The 18,688-nt window shown below is 54.5% G+C and overlaps 3 protein-coding genes across 11 annotated transcripts in view; all 3 read left to right on the top strand.

Annotated features, from left to right (window-relative positions):
• The window catches only part of ARHGAP35 (Rho GTPase activating protein 35), a 30,241-nt gene extending 14,610 nt beyond the window's left edge, over positions 1 to 15,631 (top strand). For 2 of the 9 annotated variants that reach the window (XM_075489996.1, XM_075489997.1), the window contains exons 4-10: positions 9,963 to 10,107; positions 11,325 to 11,402; positions 11,844 to 11,975; positions 12,364 to 12,469; positions 12,634 to 13,813; positions 13,905 to 14,395; positions 14,487 to 15,631. In XM_075489996.1, the coding sequence (XP_075346111.1) occupies positions 9,963 to 10,107; positions 11,325 to 11,402; positions 11,844 to 11,975; positions 12,364 to 12,469; positions 12,634 to 12,994 (822 nt within the window). In that variant the 3' untranslated portion in view covers positions 12,995 to 13,813; positions 13,905 to 14,395; positions 14,487 to 15,631. Of the gene's footprint in view, positions 1 to 9,962; positions 10,108 to 11,324; positions 11,403 to 11,843; positions 11,976 to 12,363; positions 12,470 to 12,633; positions 13,814 to 13,844; positions 14,396 to 14,486 lie in introns of all 9 variants that reach the window. The other 7 variants (XM_075490006.1, XM_075490001.1, XM_075489998.1 and 4 more) reach the window with 7 other exon arrangements.
• The window catches only part of SNRPD2 (small nuclear ribonucleoprotein D2 polypeptide), a 70,281-nt gene that overhangs the window by 46,815 nt on the left and 4,778 nt on the right, over positions 1 to 18,688 (top strand). The gene's annotated exons all lie outside the window — the stretch shown is intronic.
• Positions 17,269 to 18,688, top strand: part of LOC142403720 (ryanodine receptor 1-like) — a 52,203-nt gene continuing 50,783 nt past the window's right edge. Inside the window, 3 exon segments of the mRNA XM_075489940.1 lie at positions 17,269 to 17,956; positions 17,996 to 18,162; positions 18,284 to 18,380. Coding sequence (XP_075346055.1) covers positions 17,311 to 17,956; positions 17,996 to 18,162; positions 18,284 to 18,380 — 910 coding nt within the window. The 5' untranslated portion in view covers positions 17,269 to 17,310.

The raw sequence follows: 18,688 nt of genomic DNA, 5'->3' as shown, positions 1-18,688 counted from the left end.
GCTCGTCTCAAGGCTCTTCTCTAGACGCATCGTGCTGCCGCGGCTCTACAAAACCAGCCTTAAATCCACCTGGATTTGCTGCCGCTCTTCGGCGCGATGGTGGATCTGCTCTTTAGAGGGTGAAACTGGTTTTGGAAGAGCCTGTCGGTTCGAGGTGCTGTGTGGTTGAGTAGTCTTTGGACTTCTTGGCCGCCGCTTGGCGCGCCAAGGCCGAGCTTTGCCCGTTGAAGGCCGCCGCTTGGCGCGCGAAGGCCTGGCTTTGCCCGTTGAAGGCCGCCGCTTGGTGCGCCGAAGGCTGAGCTTTGCCCGTTGAAGGCCACCACTTGGCGCGCGAAGGCCGAGCTTTGCCCATTTAAGGCCCAGCTTTGCCCGTTGAAGGCTGCCGCTTGGCGCGTGAAGGCCCAACTTTGCCCGTTGAAGGCCGCCGCTTGGCGCGCTGACGGCCCAGCTTTGCCCGTTGAAGGCCGGCGCTTGGCACGTGAAGGCCCGGCTTTGCCCGTTGAAGGCCGCCGCTTGGCGCGCCGACGGCTGAGCTTTGCCCGTTGAAGGCCGCCGCTTGGCGCATGAAAGCCGAGCTTTGCCCGTTGAAGGCCGGCGCTTGGCACGACAAGGCCCAGCTTTGCCCGTTGAAGGCCGCCGCTTTGCCCGTTTAAGGCCCAGCTTTGCCCGTTGAAGGCCGCCGCTTGGCGCGCTGACGGCCCAGCTTTGCCCGTTGAAGGCCGGCGCTTGGCGCGTGAAGGCCCGGCTTTGCCCGTTGAAGGCCGCCGCTTGGCGCGTCGACGGCTGAGCTTTGCCCGTTGAAGGCCACCGCTTGGCGCACGAAAGCCGAGCTTTGCCCGTTGAAGGCCGGCGCTTGGCGCGACAAGGCCCAGCTTTGCCCGTTGAAGGCCGCCGCTTTGCCCGTTTAAGGCCCAGCTTTGCCCGTTGAAGGCCGCCGCTTGGCGCGCTGACGGCCCAGCTTTGCCCGTTGAAGGCCGGCGCTTGGCGCGTGAAGGCCCGGCTTTGCCCGTTGAAGGCCGCCGCTTGGCGCGTCGACGGCTGAGCTTTGCCCGTTGAAGGCCACCGCTTGGCGCACGAAAGCCGAGCTTTGCCTGTTGAAGGCCGGCGCTTGGCGCGACAAGGCCCAGCTTTGCCTGTTGAAGGCCGCCGCTTGGCGCGCCGACGGCCGAGCTTTGCCCATTGAAGGCTGCTACTTGGCGCGCGAAGGCCCGGCTTTGCCCGTTGAAGGCCGGCGCTTGGCGCGTGAAGGCCCGGCTTTGCCCGTTGAAGGCCGCCGCTTGGCGTGCCGACGGCTGAGCTTTGCCCGTTGAAGGCCGCCGCTTGGCGCACAAAAGCCGAGCTTTGCCCGTTGAAGGCCGGCGCTTGGCGCGACAAGGCCCAGCTTTGCCTGTTGAAGGCCGCCGCTTGGCGCGCCGACGGCCGAGCTTTGCCCGTTGAAGGCCGAGCTTTGCCCGTTGAAGGCCGCTACTTGGCGCGCGAAGGCCGAGCTTGGCGCGCGAAGGCCCGGCTTTGCCCGTTGAAGTCCGGCGCTTGGCGTGCCAACGGCCGAGCTTTGCCCGTTGAAGGCCGCCACTTGGCATGCCGACGGCCCGGCTTTGCCCGTTGAAGGCCGCAGCTTGGTGCGTGAAGGCCCGGCTTTGCCTGTTGAAGGCCGAGCTTTGCCCGTTGAAGGCCGCCACTTGGCATGCCGACAGCCCGGCTTTGCCCTTTGAAGGCCGCTGCTTGGTGCGCCGACGGCCCGGCTTCGCCCGTTGAAGGCCCAGCTTCGCCCGTTGAAGGCCGCCGCTTGGCGCGCCGACGGCTGAGCTTCGCCCGTTGAAGGCCGCCGCTTGGCGCGCCGATGGCCAACGGTTGGCCGTCAAAGCCGCGCAGCCCTGAGCGTGAGGTGGCGGCGTTGGGCACGTGGTGGGCGTCCTGCCCACCCCGAGACGTGGCGGACATCTTGGCTCCAGCACGTGGATGTGGATGGAGAAGCCAAGTCGTGCTCGCGTGGTCCATGGGAACGAAAACGCCTGGCGCTGCGGCAGGATGGAAGCAAGCACGCCCGCACGGTGTGTATATACGTATATACGTATAGGCATATATACACAACACACAAACATATGATACATGTTATATACGTACACAGCCACAATCGTTATATACGTACAGGTATATCATACGCGTGGCATATACGCAGCCACTCGCGTGTCACGCGTACAGACATGCATGCATATGTGTTAAATATACATGCATTACGTGTTAAATGTACATTCACAGACATCACACAGGTAACATACATACAAACATGTGCACGCATACGCACACTATATACATATATAGATGCACACCTATATACATGCACGTATTATAAGCACGCACGCTATGAACACACTTATATACACGTATATGTGTGCACACTTTATGCATATATTTATATACACATACATTATATATACGTACATTTTATATATATACGTATATGGATACACTTATATACACACGCTTAGGTATGCACACATGTACATACCCACGCACACATATACATATGTGCACGCCCATCATTATATACACACATCGTTACATACACACATACGCATGCTCACACATATATATACATGCATATATATGCATGCACACGTATAGACACATACATACTGTATTTACACACACATATATGCATGCACACATTATATACACACAGATACACGCATATTGTATACAAACAGGCATTATACGCACACGTATTTTATACATAAATGTTATATACATGCACACATATATAGATGCATATATATACATACACGCACATGCTATACACATATGTACCTACGCATACAGACACTATATACACAGCAGCACAATATATACGCACACGTATATTGTTATATACGCATCTGTACAGGCACGTACGCTATACGTAGATCCATTACAACGTGGGTGTATATACGTGTGCGAGGAAGAGGAGGAGGAAGGGGGCAGAGGGAGCAGCGGCGGCCGCCGGACGTCCTGCTCGGAGCCGCCTGCCGCTGCAAAACCGCTCCCGGTAATTAAGAGGCGTTATTAATTTCCACTGGAAACAAAGGGAGAGCCGCCCGCGAGGGTCTGCCAAGCAGGAAGGAGCGAAACGAAATCCTCCTCGGCGGGGAGGACGGGGCCGGAGCGCCGCCCTCGGCCGCCGGCAACGATCCCGCTCCCTGCGCCGTCGTACCGCGAGCTTCCTCGTCGTACCGCGAGCTTCCTCGTCTTCCCTTCTGCGTCCGACTGCCGAAGCATCGCTTTCTGCTGGCTGCGTTAAAGAAAGCTGCGTCTGGATGCTTCTGATCGGGGTGGGGGGGTGTCCTCAAGGATAGGGGAAAGCCGGTTGCTCTCGTCCAAAAAAGCTGTTTCGAGGCTCCCCCCGCCCCCCCCCCCCCCCCCCAAAAAAAAAAAGTGTTTTGAGTCTCCCCCAAAAAGGTGTTTCCAGGCTCCTCCCCAAGAAAGGTGGTTTGAGTCTCCCCAAAAAAGGTGTTTCGAGGCTCCTCCCCAAAAAAGGTGTTTTGAGGCTCCCCCAAAAAGGTGTTTCGAGGCTCCTTCCCAAAAAAAGGTGTTTTGAGTCTCCCCTAAAAAAGTTTCGAGGCTCCTCCCCAAAAAAGGTGTTTCGAGACTCCCCCAAAAAAGAGTTTCGAGGCTCCTCCCCAAAAAAGGTGTTTCGAGGCTCCTTCCCCAAAAAAAAGGTGTTTTGAGGCTCCTCCCCCAAAAAGGTGTTTTGAGTCTCCCCCAAAAAGGTGTTTTGAGGCTCCTCCCCAAAAAAGGTGGTTTGAGTCTCCCCCAAAAAGGTGTTTCGAGGCTCCTCCCCAAAAAAGGTGTTTCAAGGCTCCTCCCCAAAAAAAGGTGTTTCAAGGCTCCTCCCCAAAAAAGGTGTTTCAAGGCTCCTCCCCAAAAAAAGGTGTTTCGAGTCTCCCCCAAAAAAGAGTTTTGAGGCTCCTCCCCAAAAAAGGTGTTTCGAGTCTCCCCCAAAAAGGTGTTTCGAGGCTCCTTCCCCAAAAAAAAGGTGTTTCGAGGCTCCTCCCCAAAAAAAGGTGTTTCGAGGCTCCTTCCCCAAAAAAAAGGTGTTTCGAGGCTCCTCCCCAAAAAAAGGTGTTTTGAGTCTCCCCCAAAAAGGTGTTTCGAGGCTCCTCCCAAAAAAAGGTGTTTCGAGACTCCCCCAAAAAGGTGTTTCGAGGCTCCTCCCCAAAAAAGGTGTTTTGAGTCTCCCCCAAAAAGGTGTTTCGAGGCTCCTCCCCAAAAAAGGTGTTTCGAGGCTCCCCCAAAAAGGTGTTTCGAGGCTCCTTCCCCAAAAAAAAGGTGTTTTGAGTCTCCCCCAAAAAGGTGTTTTGAGGCTCCTCCCCAAAAAAGGTGTTTCGAGGCTCCCCCAAAAAGGTGTTTCGAGGCTCCTTCCCCAAAAAAAAGGTGTTTCGAGGCTCCTCCCCAAAAAAGGTGTTTCGAGGCTCCCCGAAATACGCACATAGGCAGAAAGTTCCCTTGCGGTGACGCTGGATGCCGTGGTGTGGGACACGCCGAGAGGAGCGTGGGAAGAGGCCGCGCTGACGCGACCGGGTTCCCAGCCAGCGGGTTTGGCTTTATAACTGGGGATTTTGGGTTTATGACTGGGTTTTTTGGGTTTATAACTGTGTTTTTGGGTTTATGACTGGGGTTTTTGGGTTTATAACTGGGGTTTTGGGTTTATAACTGGGGTTTTTTGGGTTTATAACTGGGGTTTTTTGGGTTTATAACTTTTTTGGGGGTTTATAACTGGGTTTTTTGGGTTTATAACTGGGGGTTTTGGGTTTATAACTGGGCTTTTTGGGTTTATAACTGGGGTTTTTAGGTTTATAACTGGGTTTTTGGGATTTATAACTGGGTTTTTTGGGTTTATAACTGGGGTTTTTGGGTTTATGACTGGGGTTTTGGGGTTTATAACTGGGGTTTTGGGGTTTATAACTGGGGGTTTTTTGGGTTTATAACTGGTTTTTTGGGGTTTATAACTGGGGTTTTTTGGGTTTATAACTGTTTTTTTGGGGTTTATAACTGTTTTGGGCGTTTATAACTGGGGTTTTTGGGTTTATAACTGGGGTTGTTAGGTTTATAACTGGGTTTTTGGGATTTATAACTGGTTTTTTTGGGTTTATAACTGGGTTTTTTTGGGTTTATAGCTGGGTTTTTTGGGTTTATGACTGGGGTTTTTGGGTTTATGACTGGGGATTTTGGGCTTATAACTGGGGATTTTGGGCTTATAACTGGGGATTTTGGGCTTATAACGGGTTTTGGGGTTTATAACTGGGTTTTTTTGGTTTATAACTGGGTTTTTTGGGGTTTATAACTGGGTTTTTTGGGTTAATAACTGGGGTTTTTGGGTTAATAACTGGGGTTTTTGGGTTTATAACTGGGTTTTTTGGGTTTATAACTGGGGTTTTGGGGTTTATAACTGGGGCTTTTGGGTTTATAACTGGGTTTTTTGGGTTTATAACTGGGGTTTTTTGGGTTTATAACTGTTTTTTTGGGGTTTATAACTTTTGGGGGTTTATAACTGGGTTTTTTGGGTTTATGACTGGGTTTTTTGGGTTTATGACTGGGGTTTTTTGGGTTTATAACTGTTTTTTTGGGGTTTATAACTGGGGTTTTTGGGTTTATAACTGGGGTTTTTGGGTTTATAACTGGGTTTTTTGGGGGTTTATAACTGGGGTTTTTGAGTTTATAACTGGGGTTTTTGGGTTTATGACTGGGGTTTTTGTGTTTATGACTGGGTTTTTTGTGTTTATAACTGGGGGTTTGGGGTTTATAAGTGGGGTTTTTTGGGTTTATAAGTGGGGGTTTTTTTGTTTATAAGTGGGGTTTTTTGGGTTTATGACTGGGGTTTTTGGGTTTATAACTGGGGTTTTGGGTTTATAACTGGGTTTTTTGGGTTTATAACTTTTTTTGGGGTTTATAACTGGGATTTTTGGGTTTATAACTGGGGTTTTTGGGGTTTATAACTGGGCTTTTTGGCTTTATAACTGGGCTTTTTGGCTTTATAACTGGGGTTTTTGGGGTTTATAACTGGGGTTTTTGGGGTTTATAACTGGGGTTTTTTGGGTTTATGACTGGGTTTTTTGGGTTTATAACTGGGGTTTTGGGGTTTATAACTGTTTTTTGCGGGTTTATAACTGGGGTTTTTGGGTTTATGACTGGGGTTTTTGGGTTTATGACGGGTTTTTGGGTTATAACTGGGGTTTTGGGGTTTATAACTGGGTTTTTTGGGTTTATAACTGGGGTTTTTGGGTTTATAACTGTTTTTTTGGGGTTTATGACTGGGTTTTTTGTGTTTATAACTGGGTTTTTGGGGTTTATAACTGGGGGTTTGGGTTTATAACTGGGGGTTTGGGTTTATAACTGGGTTTTTTGGGTTTATAACTGGGGGTTTGGGGTTTATAACTGGTTTTTTTGGGTTTATAACTGGGGTTTTTGGGTTTATAACTGGGGTTTTTTGGGTTTATAACTGGGGTTTTTGGCTTTATAACTGGGGTTTTTGGCTTTATAGCTGGGGTTTTTGGGTTTATAACTGGTTTTTTGGGGTTTATGACTGGGTTTTTTGGGTTTATAACTGGGGTTTTTTGGGTTTATAACTGGGGTTTTTGGGTTTATAACTGGGGGTTTGGGTTTATAACTGGGTTTTTTGGGTTTATAACTGGGGGTTTGGGGTTTATAACTGGGGTTTTTTGGGTTTATAACTGGGGTTTTTGGCTTTATAACTGGGGTTTTTGGGGTTTATAACTGGGGTTTTTGGCTTTATAACTGGGGTTTTTGGCTTTATAGCTGGGGTTTTTAGGCTTATAACTGGGGTTTTTTGGGTTTATGACTGGGGTTTTTTGGGTTTATAACTGGGTTTTTGGGGTTTATAACTGGGGTTTTTGGGTTTATAACTGGGGTTTTTGGGTTTCCAGCCGGCGTTTTCGGCGTTCACTTCCTGTGCTGTATTTTAGCACGTCCCCTTTTCCAGGGGAAGCCGAGGGTCGCGGCCAGACAGCGGATGCTGCCGCTAAAAGGGGTGCTCGGCATTTGCATTGCTCCCCCTTAATTTTGCGGATTTATTTTTTAAGTCGCGGTTTCGTCTTCGTTTTGCCGACGGGATGGTGCGCGGTGGCAGGTACCGCCTTGCCCGGACTGGAGGAACGTTTGGGTTTCCACCTTTGCTTTGGTGACGCGTTACGGGCTTTGGTTGCTCGTTCCTTGAAGTCGAGTAGCAAAATCCTGATCGTAGAATCATGGAACGGGTTGGGTTGGGTTGGGAGAGCTCTTCAAAGATCCATGAGTAGGGACATCTGCCACTAGATCAGGTCGCTCATCCATAGAGTCATAGAATCACAGAAGCGTTTGGGTTGAAGGGACCTTCAGCGATCATCTAGTCCAACCCCCCTGCCACGGGCAGGGACATCTTCAACTACGTGAGGTTGCTCCAAGCACTGTCTATGGAGTCGTAGAAGGGTTTGGGTTGGAAGAACCTTCAAAGACCACCCAGTCCAACCCCCTGCGTGGGCAGGGACATCTCCCGCTAGATCAGGTCGCTCCAAGCCCCGGCCAACCTGACCTTGAACGCTTCCCATGATGGGCCATCCAGAACTTCTCTGGGCAACCCGTGCCAGTGTCTCACCACCCTCGTGGTACAACGTCTCCTCCTTACGTCCAACCGAAACCTCCCCTCTGTCAGGTCAAAACCGTTGTCCCTCGTCCTGTCACTGCAGACCCTGCTAAAAGTCTCTCTCCATCTTATAAGCCCCTTTATATAGGGAAAGGCCACCAGGAGGTCTCTCTTTAGTATGTCCATGTCCCTCTCGTACTGGGGAGCCCAGCGCTGGACCCAGCACTCCAGGTGTGTCCTCACCAGCATTGAGCAGAGGAGAAGGATCACCTCCCTCCACCTGCTGACAACACCTTGTCTAATACTGCCCAGGCCACTGTTGCAATGAGCTTCTGGCTCGTGGTCAACTTGGTGTCCACCAAGACCCCCGGGTCCTTCTCTGCCGAGATGCTTTCCGGCCGGGTTGTTCCTCCCCAGGGGCAGGACTTTGCACTTCTCCTTGTTGAACTTCATGAGGTTCCCGTCAGCCCATTTCTCCAGCCTGGCGAAGTCCCTTTGGCTAGCAGCACGACCCTCTGGGCTATCAGCCTCTCCTCCCGCTTTGGTGTCATCTGCAAACTTGCCGAGGGTACGTCTGCCCCATCGTCCAGGTCGTTCATGAAGGTGTCAGATGGGACCGGACCCAGGATTGACCCCTGGGCTATGCCGCTGGGCGCCGGCCTCCAACTGGGCTTTGCTGGTCACCACCCCTTGGACCTGAACCTTCAGCCGGTCTTCAACCCACCTCACCCTCTGCTCATCATCAGCTTCTCCAGGAGAATCTGGAGATGGAGTCAGAGGTCCTACTGAAGCCCAGGCAGACACCGTCCACTGCTCTCCCCTCGTCTTCCAGACCACTTCATCCTAGAAGTTCACCGCGTTGGGTGAACTTCTTCCCCTTGGTGAAGTCCCATTGGGTTCTCCCATTTTCTGGTCGTTCCCTTCTGCACCCGGAGACGTTTTTTCAGCTAAAGACTGCCAAAAATGCCTATTTTACTGCCAAAATTGCCTATTTTACTGCCAAAAATACCTATTTTACTGCCAAAAATGCCGCAGTAAACAGGCACCGCTGTTTAATTTTCCACCTCAGCCGTGACATCCACCAGGCTCCACCTTAGATGTTGGCGAGCGACGACGTTTGGGCTGAAATCCGTCAGCTTTGCAAAGCCTTCGGTCAGGTTTAAGGTCCCGTGGCGGGGAAGGGAGCGTTGGGAGAAGTGGTTTCCCTGTCCGTAACCGCCGGCTCCGCCTCTCTCTTCAATAAATACGTTATTCGTGATGATAATAATTCATTTGAATAAATAATAACCGCAGCCCGCTTGGATAAGTGTCTTATAATAATGATAATAATATATAATACAACATGCATTGGAATAAATAATAATGCGTTGGGATAAATAACATTGGAATAAATAATAAATATCATTTGGAATAAATCAATCATTGGAATAAATATTTAATTTGGAATAATTAATTGGAATGTTGGAATATTCCAATTATTGGAATATTTTTGCCCCATCAAATAATTGGAATATTGGAATAATTGGAATATCCAGTTATCCAATATCCAGTTATTGGAATATTCAAATTATTGGAATACTCCAATTATTGGAATACTCCAATTATTGGAATACTCCAGTTATTGGAATATTCCAATTATTGGAATACTCCAGTTATTGGAATATTCCAATTATTGGAATACTCCAGTTATTGGAATATTCCAATTATTGGAATACTCCAATTATTGGAATATTCCAGTTATTGGAATATTCCAATTATTGGAATAATCCAATTGGAATATTGGAATAATTGGAATAATTAATTTGGAATATTTAATATTGGAACAAATATTCCAAATCATTGGAATAAATAAGAAATTACACGAATAAATAGCAATCCACCGGAACCGGCACGTTATCCGGGTCTCGTGGCTCTCGGTGAGGACGCCGCGGAGGCGGCAGCGTCTCCGGGAGGGTTTTTTCCCCCCCGCCCCGGCTCCCGTTGGATCTGGCCCAGCCGGGAATTCAGCCCGGCAAAGCGGTCGCCGCGTTTTAGGCTTTATCCGTGGGCTACGCTGGGACATCTGCCAGATACGGATCTCTCGCGTACCTACGCGGCTCGGTCGGCCGAGGAGCGGCGGGAGTTTGTCGGGGCCGCGGCTTTCCCCGTCGGATCGGTTTTGTGCCGCTCCCCGCCAAAATAACTGGGTTTTGGCTGCCGCTATCCTTCGCCGTGTCCAGGTTTTAAGAGCGGCCTCCGCACCTTTCCTGTCTCGGCGGTAACGGGTCGGACTTGCGGATCGAAGCGGTTAAATAAACGAGCGGATTTGGGGTATTCGCCTCAACTCCGCTCCCGCTTTCTCCCGCAGAAACCAAAGCCCAAACCTCGGCCGTCCATCACGAAGACGACGTGGGAAAGCAACTATTTTGGGGTGCCTTTGACCAACGTAGTGACTCCGGAGAAACCCATCCCCGTCTTTATCGAGAGATGCATCGAGTACATCGAAGCAACGGGTAAGAGCGACCGCCCGCGGAGCTTTCTGCCCGGGGGGGAAGGTCTCTCGTCGCAGGCTTGGAGCACGACGGCGACGCGCGGGGAGGTTTTATCGGCGTCGCGAGCTGGCGTCGCCGTGGTTTTTCTGGGAAGGCGGAAAATTCTACCCCGGATCCTTTTTTTTCTTACCCGGCAAAACGAGCGTGCCCGGAGAAACGCCGGCCTCGCGTGTTTGCTCTTCCCACCCCGGCCTCGGAGGCGAAGGGCTGAAATAAATCAGGCGAACTCCGGCTGCCTTCGGGTGGGACGGTTTTTTGGGGATCCACCTCGCACCTCCCAGCGGTTGATGTCGGCGGGTACGGCGTGAAGTTTGCAACCTCTGCCAGCCCTAATTAACACCGAAAATAAGCTCCAGGGTTTTTTTCCTGACGCCTTTTTCCCTCGTCAGGCTCTTGCTCTGGGTAGCTGCAACGGGGAGATGGGGCAGCGGCTGCTTCCCCTTTCTCCGGCGTTTATTTTTGCCCATGGCAAACCGTGAGCCGACGCCGCTGCCGCATCCGAGAAAAAAAACGGCCGGTGCCGCTTTTCCCCCACTGCGCACTGAAAAAAAAAATATATATATATTATTTGGGTGAAGATTCCTTGCAGGAGGGACGTCGGTGTCGTCGCAGCGTGCTGTAATTTGAATTAATCCTTAACGCTTTAAACGGGCACAAAGCGACGCCAGGAGTTGAACGTTACCCTGGGGATAAATCACCTAAAATCGAGGTTGAGGTTTGAAGGAGTCGTGTAAAAAAAAAAAAAATATATATATATATATATATATTTACGACGGGGGGTAAAAAGATAAATCCGGGTGAGAAATTCTGCGTGGAGTTCCGGGCGGGTTGGTTTGACGTTAATTTGCTGTAACTCCTAATTTTTGAATTAAAAAAAAATATATATATCTCTCTGCAGGGCGCTGGGTTTAAAAGGTTAAAAATAATAAATGGGGGAACTTCCCCCCCGATTAGGACGCGATCGCGGGCCGGGTTTAAAGTCGGATTTCCCGGAGGAGCGGGATTTCGCGGAGGGGTGGGGATTTGGGGTCTCATTGCTTCCAGGCTTTGGGGAGCGAACGAGACGTATGGATTTTAATGCCTCTAAAGAGCTTATAGGGGGGTTGTCCCTAAAGCCCCCCCCCTCCCCGTTTGCCCGTGCCCCCCTTGCACCGACATCTCCTCTTTTTCCTCGCCAGGGCTGAGCACCGAAGGCATCTATCGCGTCAGCGGCAACAAGTCGGAGATGGAGAGCCTGCAGCGGCAGTTCGACCAGGGTAACCTCCGCGGCCCAGATTCTTCCTTTCTCGCCCCAAAACTCGAGGGGAAACCCGCGCCCGCCCCCGCCGCCATTTTTAGGATGAAAACACGTTTGGACGCCCTTAACCCCTGTGGTTTTTATAACCCCGACGAGGCCGACGCGCCCGTCGCGGCCGCGTTGCCCCGTTCCATCCCAATGAGCGACGCCCGGCACCGGGACTCTCCGGTCCCCGCGGTTTTTTGGGTGTTTTATCCATTTTCGTGCCGCCGGCTCAGCTGCTGGGCGTCGGGCTTTGGCTCCTCTTTGAAACGGAGATTCGGGCCCGCGGTTGGAGGCGGTTTTTCCGCCGAGCCGCAGCATGGCGAACCCCCCCCCCCCGTCGGCTTCCCGCACCCCTCGGCGCTTTGGGGTGCGACGGCGAGCCTGGGGGTGTAACCCCGAGACTTTCTCCTTGCAGATCACGGGCTGGACCTGGCTGAGAAGGATTTCACCGTCAACACCGTGGCCGGAGCCATGAAGAGTTTCTTCTCCGAGCTGCCCGAGCCCCTGGTCCCCTACACCATGCAGGTTGAGCTGGTGGAAGCCCACAGTGAGTATCGCCCGGGGGGCCCCAACCCTCCTCCCACCCCAGCCCAGCCCGTCTCCTTATTAATTCACACCATACCGGCTCGTTTGCGGGCACGTCTCGTTAATTCGTCTCATAAAACCCCATTTGCGGGCACGTCTCCTTATTAATTCACGCCCTCCGAGCCTGTTTCTGGCCCCGGCATCGCCGCTCGGCGCCGCGCTGTGCCCGTGAGCGGCGCGGGTTTTTGCCGGGTTTATTTTCCGGAAGAGCGACGAGCCGCTCAACTTGGCGGCCCAAAAATCCACCCCAAAAATGAGGAGGGATCCCGCGGCGGGACGCGGTGCTGCGATGCCCGGCGAGCGTTTCTCTGCGGCGGCAGCCCCCCCGACTCCGCTTTTCCTCCCGGCAGAAATCAACGACCGGGAGCAGAAACTCCACGCGCTGAAGGAAGTGCTGAGGAAGTTTCCCAAGGAGAACTACGAGGTCTTCAAATACGTCATCGGGCACTTGAACAAGTACGTAGCGGGGGTTCCCGGGACGTGGGGAGGGCTCTGGGGCACCCCAAATCCCCCTCGGTGCCGGGATCGGGGGTCGCCTCCGCAGCCGGATGGTGTCGAGGCAACCGGGGTCCCTGACGGCGTCTGGCCGGCATCGTCTTGTCCCCTCTCTCCCGCCGCAGGGTCAGCCACAACCACCGGGTGAACCTGATGACCAGCGAGAACCTCTCCATCTGCTTCTGGCCCACCCTGATGAGACCCGACTTCAGCACGATGGACGCCCTGACGGCCACCCGCACCTACCAGACAATCATCGAACTCTTCATCCAGCAGTGCCCCTTCTTTTTCTACAACCGGCCCATCCTCGAGCCCCCCAGCGCCGCTCCCGGTTCGCCATCCGCCGCCCCCCCCGGCGCCCCCTTCCTCCCCGCCACGCCGGGCACGGCTCAACCGTCGCCTCCCCGGACCCCTCCGCCGTCGCCGCAGTCGCCCGTCCAGCCGCTCCTCCCGGCCCAGCTCCACGCGGAGCAGCACACGCTGTGAGCTGGCGCCGCGAAACGAAACGAAACAAACCAACAAAAACCAACCGGAAAAAAAAAAACAACAAAAAAACAAAAAAACAAACCACAAGAATCTTGGTCTGGTCTGGGGCGCCCGGCGGAGACGGGGAAGCGAGCGCCGGGCTTGGGCTCGCCCTCTCCCGCCCCGGCGCAGACTTGGGCACGGCGGGAGCGTGCCGGGGCGGTCGGACTGGGGGCCCCGGGAGGATTTTTTCCCCACCTTTCGGTTTGGGCGGGGGGGGGGGGGTTGAGGAGCGGATCCGGCGCCCGCGGGACGGTGGGGCTGAGCCGGCGGACCCCCGCACCGGGGCGCTCAGCAGATCGGACGCTTCTCCGGCTGCCCCTGGACTTTTCGGCTCGGCCCCGGCGCTGCCAAACCCCCTCGCGACCCACGGGACGCAGCCGGCGGCTCGCCCGGAGCCGTCTGAAGCTCATCCGGCGTGGCCCAGGGCTCATCCGGCACGGTCCCAGCTCGCCCAGCATGGTCCAGCACGGCCCTGGGCTCGGCCCAGGTGCTGCGGTGGAGCCCGAGGCTCATCCGGTGCGGTCCGGCACAGCCCCAGGCTTGTTCGATGCAGCCCACGGTTCACCCAACGTGGTCCAGCGTGGCCCGAGGCTCACCCAACGTGGTCCAGCTTAGCCCAAGGCTCGTCCAACGTGGTCCAGCTTAGCCCAAGGCTCCTTCGCTGTGGTCCAGCATGGCCTGAGGCTCATCTGACGTGGTCCAGCTCAGCCCAAGGGCTCATCTGACATGGTCCAGCATGGCCCAGAGCTCATCCGACATGGTCCAGCTTAGGCCAAAGTTCATCCAACGTGGTCCAGCATAGCCCAAGGCTCATCTGATGTGGCCCAGTGGCCCAAAGCTCATCCTACGTGGTCCAGCATAGCCCAAGGCTCATCTGATGTGGCCCAGTGGCCCAAAGCTCATCCTACGTGGTCCAGCACGGTCCGAGGCTCATCCAACATGGTCCAGCGTAGCCCAAGGCTCATCTGATGTGGCCCAAAGCTCACCCAACATGGTCCAACGTGGCCCGAGGCTCATCCAACATGGTCCGGCTTAGCCCAAGGCTCATCTGATGTGGCCCAGTGGCCCAAAGCTCATCCTACGTGGTCCAGCTCAGCCCAAGGCTCATCTGATGTGGCCCAAAGCTCATCCTACGTGGTCCAGCGTGGCCCGAGGCTCATCCACCGTGGTCCAGCTCAGCCCAAGGCCCATCCAACATGGTCCAACTTAGCCCAAGGCTCATCTGATGTGGCCCAGTGGCCCAAAGCTCATCCTACGTGGTCCAGCTCAGCCCAAGGCTCATCTGATGTGGCCCAAAGCTCATCCTACGTGGTCCAGCGTGGCCCGAGGCTCATCCACCGTGGTCCAGCTCAGCCCAAGGCCCATCCAACATGGTCCAACTTAGCCCAAGGCTCATCTGATGTGGCCCAGTGGCCCAAAGCTCATCCTACGTGGTCCAGCTCAGCCCAAGGCTCATCTGATGTGGCCCAAAGCTCATCCTACGTGGTCCAGCGTGGCCCGAGGCTCATCCACCGTGGTCCAGCTCAGCCCAAGGCCCATCCAACATGGTCCAACTTAGCCCAAGGCTCATCTGATGTGGCCCAGTGGCCCAAAGCTCGTCCTACGTGGTCCAGCATGGCCCGAGGCTCATCCACCGTGGTCCAGCTCAGCCCAAGGCTTCTCCGGCGCAGCCCGAGGTTCACCTGAGGTGCTCCAGCGCGGCCCGAGGCTCGTCCGACGCCTCCCGGCCTCACCCGACGCGTCCCAAGACTCATCCGAGATGACCCCCGGGCTCATCCACCGCCGCCCGGCGCGTCCCGGGAGTCGTCCGACGAATCCCAGGACCTCTCTGGGGGCCCCCCCTTTCCACCCACCCCCCAAAAAGCCTTCGCGGGTGCTCGGCGGTGCCTTTTGGCCGCGACCCTCCCCCACCATTTCCGCCCCTCCCCAGGGATTTTGGCATTAAGCACTTACCGGAGGGGGGAGGGGGGAGGGGGGGGGGTTGGGCCCGCTGCTCCCCTCCCCCACACCCCGTTTTTGGCTGGATTTGGGGTTTTTCTACGGAAAAGCCGGCGCTGATTTTGGGGTCGGGCCCGACGGGTTGGGCTTTGGGGAAGAAAAGCCGGAATTTGGCTGCGACGAAGACACCTGGGGATGGGGGTTGGGTGCCTTGGGGGATGGGGGTGCCCTGGGGGGATGGGGGGGGCTCGGACGCCGGGATCCCCCAGGAAAAAGGGGGGGCTCAGACCCCCCCCCCCTCCTCCTCCCAGTACCGGGGTGGTTTTAAACTGGATTTTCACGGTACCACTGGGAGAGCAACGGGGAAGGCTCCCGCCGCCCCTCCTGGGTCTCTTCGCACTTTAAGACGCCCCAAATTTCCCCCCCCCTCCGGTGACAAAAACAGCCTAAATCCCCCCAAAAAACACCCGCTCCCCCCCCCCCCCGGGGGTGGGGCTCCTCCGGCCCACGGAAACCCTCAAAAAGGGCTTTTTTCCCCCCAATTTCTCCAGTCTCGTGCTTTAAATCAAAAGTGTTGGTGTAAATAGAATAGCGGCCGCCGGCTTCGTTTTTGGGTTTTTTTTTTTTAATATTTTTATTTTTCATCAAACTGGCCCCCCCCCCCCCCCAAAAAAAACCCCGAAAAGAAGAAAAAACCCCAGAAAAGTAAAACAAAAATTAAAAAAAAAAAACAAAAACAACCCAATTCTCGCCCGGAGAGGGGGGTTTTGCCGTTAAAAAGCGGGTTTTGGTGCCTTTCGGCACGGCCGGAGGGGCTTTTGGGGGCGGGGGGGGGGGGGGGGGGGGTTTGGTTTTATTTTTTTGGGTGCTGGCGAAGGGCTGGGGGAAAAAAAAGGCAAAATCGGGCAAAACTCAACCCGGGAGCTGGACGTGGCGCTGCTTCTCCCCCCAAAAACGGGGCAAAACACTACGTTTTCACCATTTTCCCCCTTCCCCGCCGCCGCATCTTCCTCCTCCTCCTCCTCCTCCTCGCCCGCCGCGGTTTTGGGACAGAACACCCGATTTTGGGGATTTTTTATTTTTTTTTTTCCCCCCACCCCCGTCGTATTTAGGTTTTCTTTTTATTTTTTTCGGGTAACACCGCGACACGATAGCGACGTCGTATCGCAAAAATAGTCGGTTTTTTCGTTGCAAGCAGGACGTAAATTATTGTTGAAATAACGCAAAAAAAAAAAAAGCGCCTTTTTTTTTCCCCCCCCCGTATATTAAAAAAAAAAACCACCCCCCCCCCAAAAAAAAAAAAACCTCACCCCAAGCCCCGTTTGAAGCGATTCCTCCGCAAAACGCAACAAAAATAGGGAATTTTGGGGGCGAAGGGGTCGGCCGTTGTATTTTTAGGGTCTAACAAACCTTCCCCCCCCCCCCCCCCCCCCCCCCCCCCCCCCCCCCCACCCCCCCCCCCCCCCCCCCCCCGTAGTTCTTGGTGATAGACGTCGCCTTTTTCTGCTTCTTTTAAGGACGTTTTTAACAATTTGTGTATTTTCCAGGGCCGATGCGATTTAGTGCATGAAAAAAAACAAAACAAAACAAAAAAAAACAACAAAAAAAAAGAAGTTTTAAAGGCTCGGGTTGAAAAGAGGAAAGAAAAGAAAAAAAAGAAGAAAAAAAAAAAAAAAGAAGGAAGAGAAGGAAAAAAAAAAAAAGAATACGAGTGGTGGCGGCGCCGCGGGGGGAAGGGAAGGGGGGCGTCGGGCACGGCAAACTGGGAACCAGTTGGAAACTGGGCTTCGCGGACCGGGAACGGGCAGCGAACTGGGAGCTGGGCACTGCAGACCCGGAACCAGTTGGAAACTGGGCTTCGCGGACTGGGAACGGGCAGCGAACTGGGAACCAGTTGCAAACTGGGGGTTGGGAAGGGGGGAACCAGTTGCAAACTGGGCTTCGCGGAGTGGGAACCAGTTGCAGACTGGGCTTCACGGACCGGGAACGGGCAGCGAACTGGGAACTGGGTACTGCAGACCCGGAACCAGTTGGAAACTGGGCTTCGCGGACTGGGAACGGGCAGCGAACTGGGAACCAGTTGCAAACTGGGGGTTCGGAAGGGGGGAACCAGTTGCAGACCAGTTGCAAACTGGGCTTCGCGGACCGGGAACGGGCAGCAAACTGGGAACTGGGCACTGCAGACCCGGAACCAGTTGGAAACTGGGCTTCGCGGACTGGGAACGGGCAGTGAACTGGGAACCAGTTGCAAACTGGGGGTTGGGAAGGGGGGAACCAGTTGCAGACCAGTTGCAAACTGGGCTTCGCGACTGGGAACAGGCAGCGAACTGGGCTTCATGGACTGGGAACCAGTTGGAAACTGGGCTTCGCGGACTGGGAACGGGCAGCGAACTGGGAACTGGGCACTGCAGACCCGGAACCAGTTGGAAACTGGGCTTCGCGGACTGGGAACGGGCAGCGAACTGGGAACCAGTTGCAAACTGGGGGTTGGGAAGCCTGGAAACCAGTTGCAGACCAGTTGCAAACTGGGCTTCGCGGACTGGGAACCAGTTGCAAACTGGGCTTCACAGACTGGGAACGGGCAGCAAACTGGGAGCTGGGCACTGCAGACTGGGAACCAGTTGCAAACTGGCCTTCGCGGACTGGGAACGGGCAGCGAACTGGGAACTGGGCACTGCAGACTGGGAACCAGTTGCAAACTGGGGGTTCGGAAGTGGGGAAACCAATTGCAGACCAGTTGCAAACTGGGCTTCACACACTGGGAACGGGCAGCGAACTGGGAACTGGGCACTGCAGACTGGGAACCAGTTGCAAACTGGGCTTCGTGGACTGGGAACCAGTTGCAAACTGGGCTTCGTGGACTGGAACGGGCAGCAAACTGGGAACCAGTTGCAAACTGGGGGCTGGGAAGCATGGGAAACCAGTTGCAGACCAGTTGCAAACTGGGCTTCATGGACTGGGAACGGGCAGCAAACTGGGAACCAGTGGTGAAGTGGAAACGAGCAGCCGCAAACTGGGAACTGGGCACCGCAGACCGGGAACCAGTTACAAACTGGGCTTCGCGGACTGGGAACGGGCAGCGAACTGGGAACCAGTTGCAAACTGGGGTTTGCAGCCTGGGGAGACCCTACAAACTGGGAACCGGCGGCAGCCCGGCCTGTGGCAGACCGGGCAAAGCCCATTTTGGGGTGAATCGGTGGGGAATTTGGGCAAATCGGCTGCAGACTGGAGGGGTTTTGCCTCTTCCCGGGCTCCCTGCGAATGATTTGGGGAGAAATTGGGGCTTTTTGCACCTTTTTTATTTCCCAGCCCCTCTCCCCCGCCCCGTTTCCCCGCGCCGTCGGCGGGAGCCGCAAAAACCGGGGCCGAAAAACGCCCGTTTCCGGCACGGTGCCCCCGATAAACGGTAATTTTTTTTTTTTAAATAAAAATCCCCCCGGAACGGAGCCACGCGGAGGCGAATTTTGCTCAAAAAAACAAAAAAAAAACCAAAAAAACCCCAAAAAAACCCAAACTGCCCCCGTTTTTCGCGGCGGGAACCAGGGCGCAGACGCGGGGGGTGCAGCCGACGCCCCGGGAGGGCGCTGAGCCCCCCCCCCCCCGGTGAGTGAATAAATACAAAGCGGCCAAAATTGGGGGGTTTTGCAGAAAAACAGCGGCTGGGGGGGGCGGGGGGGAGCTTTAATTGGATTTTAATCCACCCCCCCCCGGGTG

The sequence above is a fragment of the Mycteria americana genome, unplaced genomic scaffold (genome assembly GCF_035582795.1).
Source record: "Mycteria americana isolate JAX WOST 10 ecotype Jacksonville Zoo and Gardens unplaced genomic scaffold, USCA_MyAme_1.0 Scaffold_43, whole genome shotgun sequence".
Classification (NCBI taxonomy): Eukaryota; Metazoa; Chordata; class Aves; order Ciconiiformes; family Ciconiidae; genus Mycteria; species Mycteria americana.
Note: the sequence above shows the minus strand (reverse complement) of the source record. Positions and strands in the feature narration are given on the sequence as shown.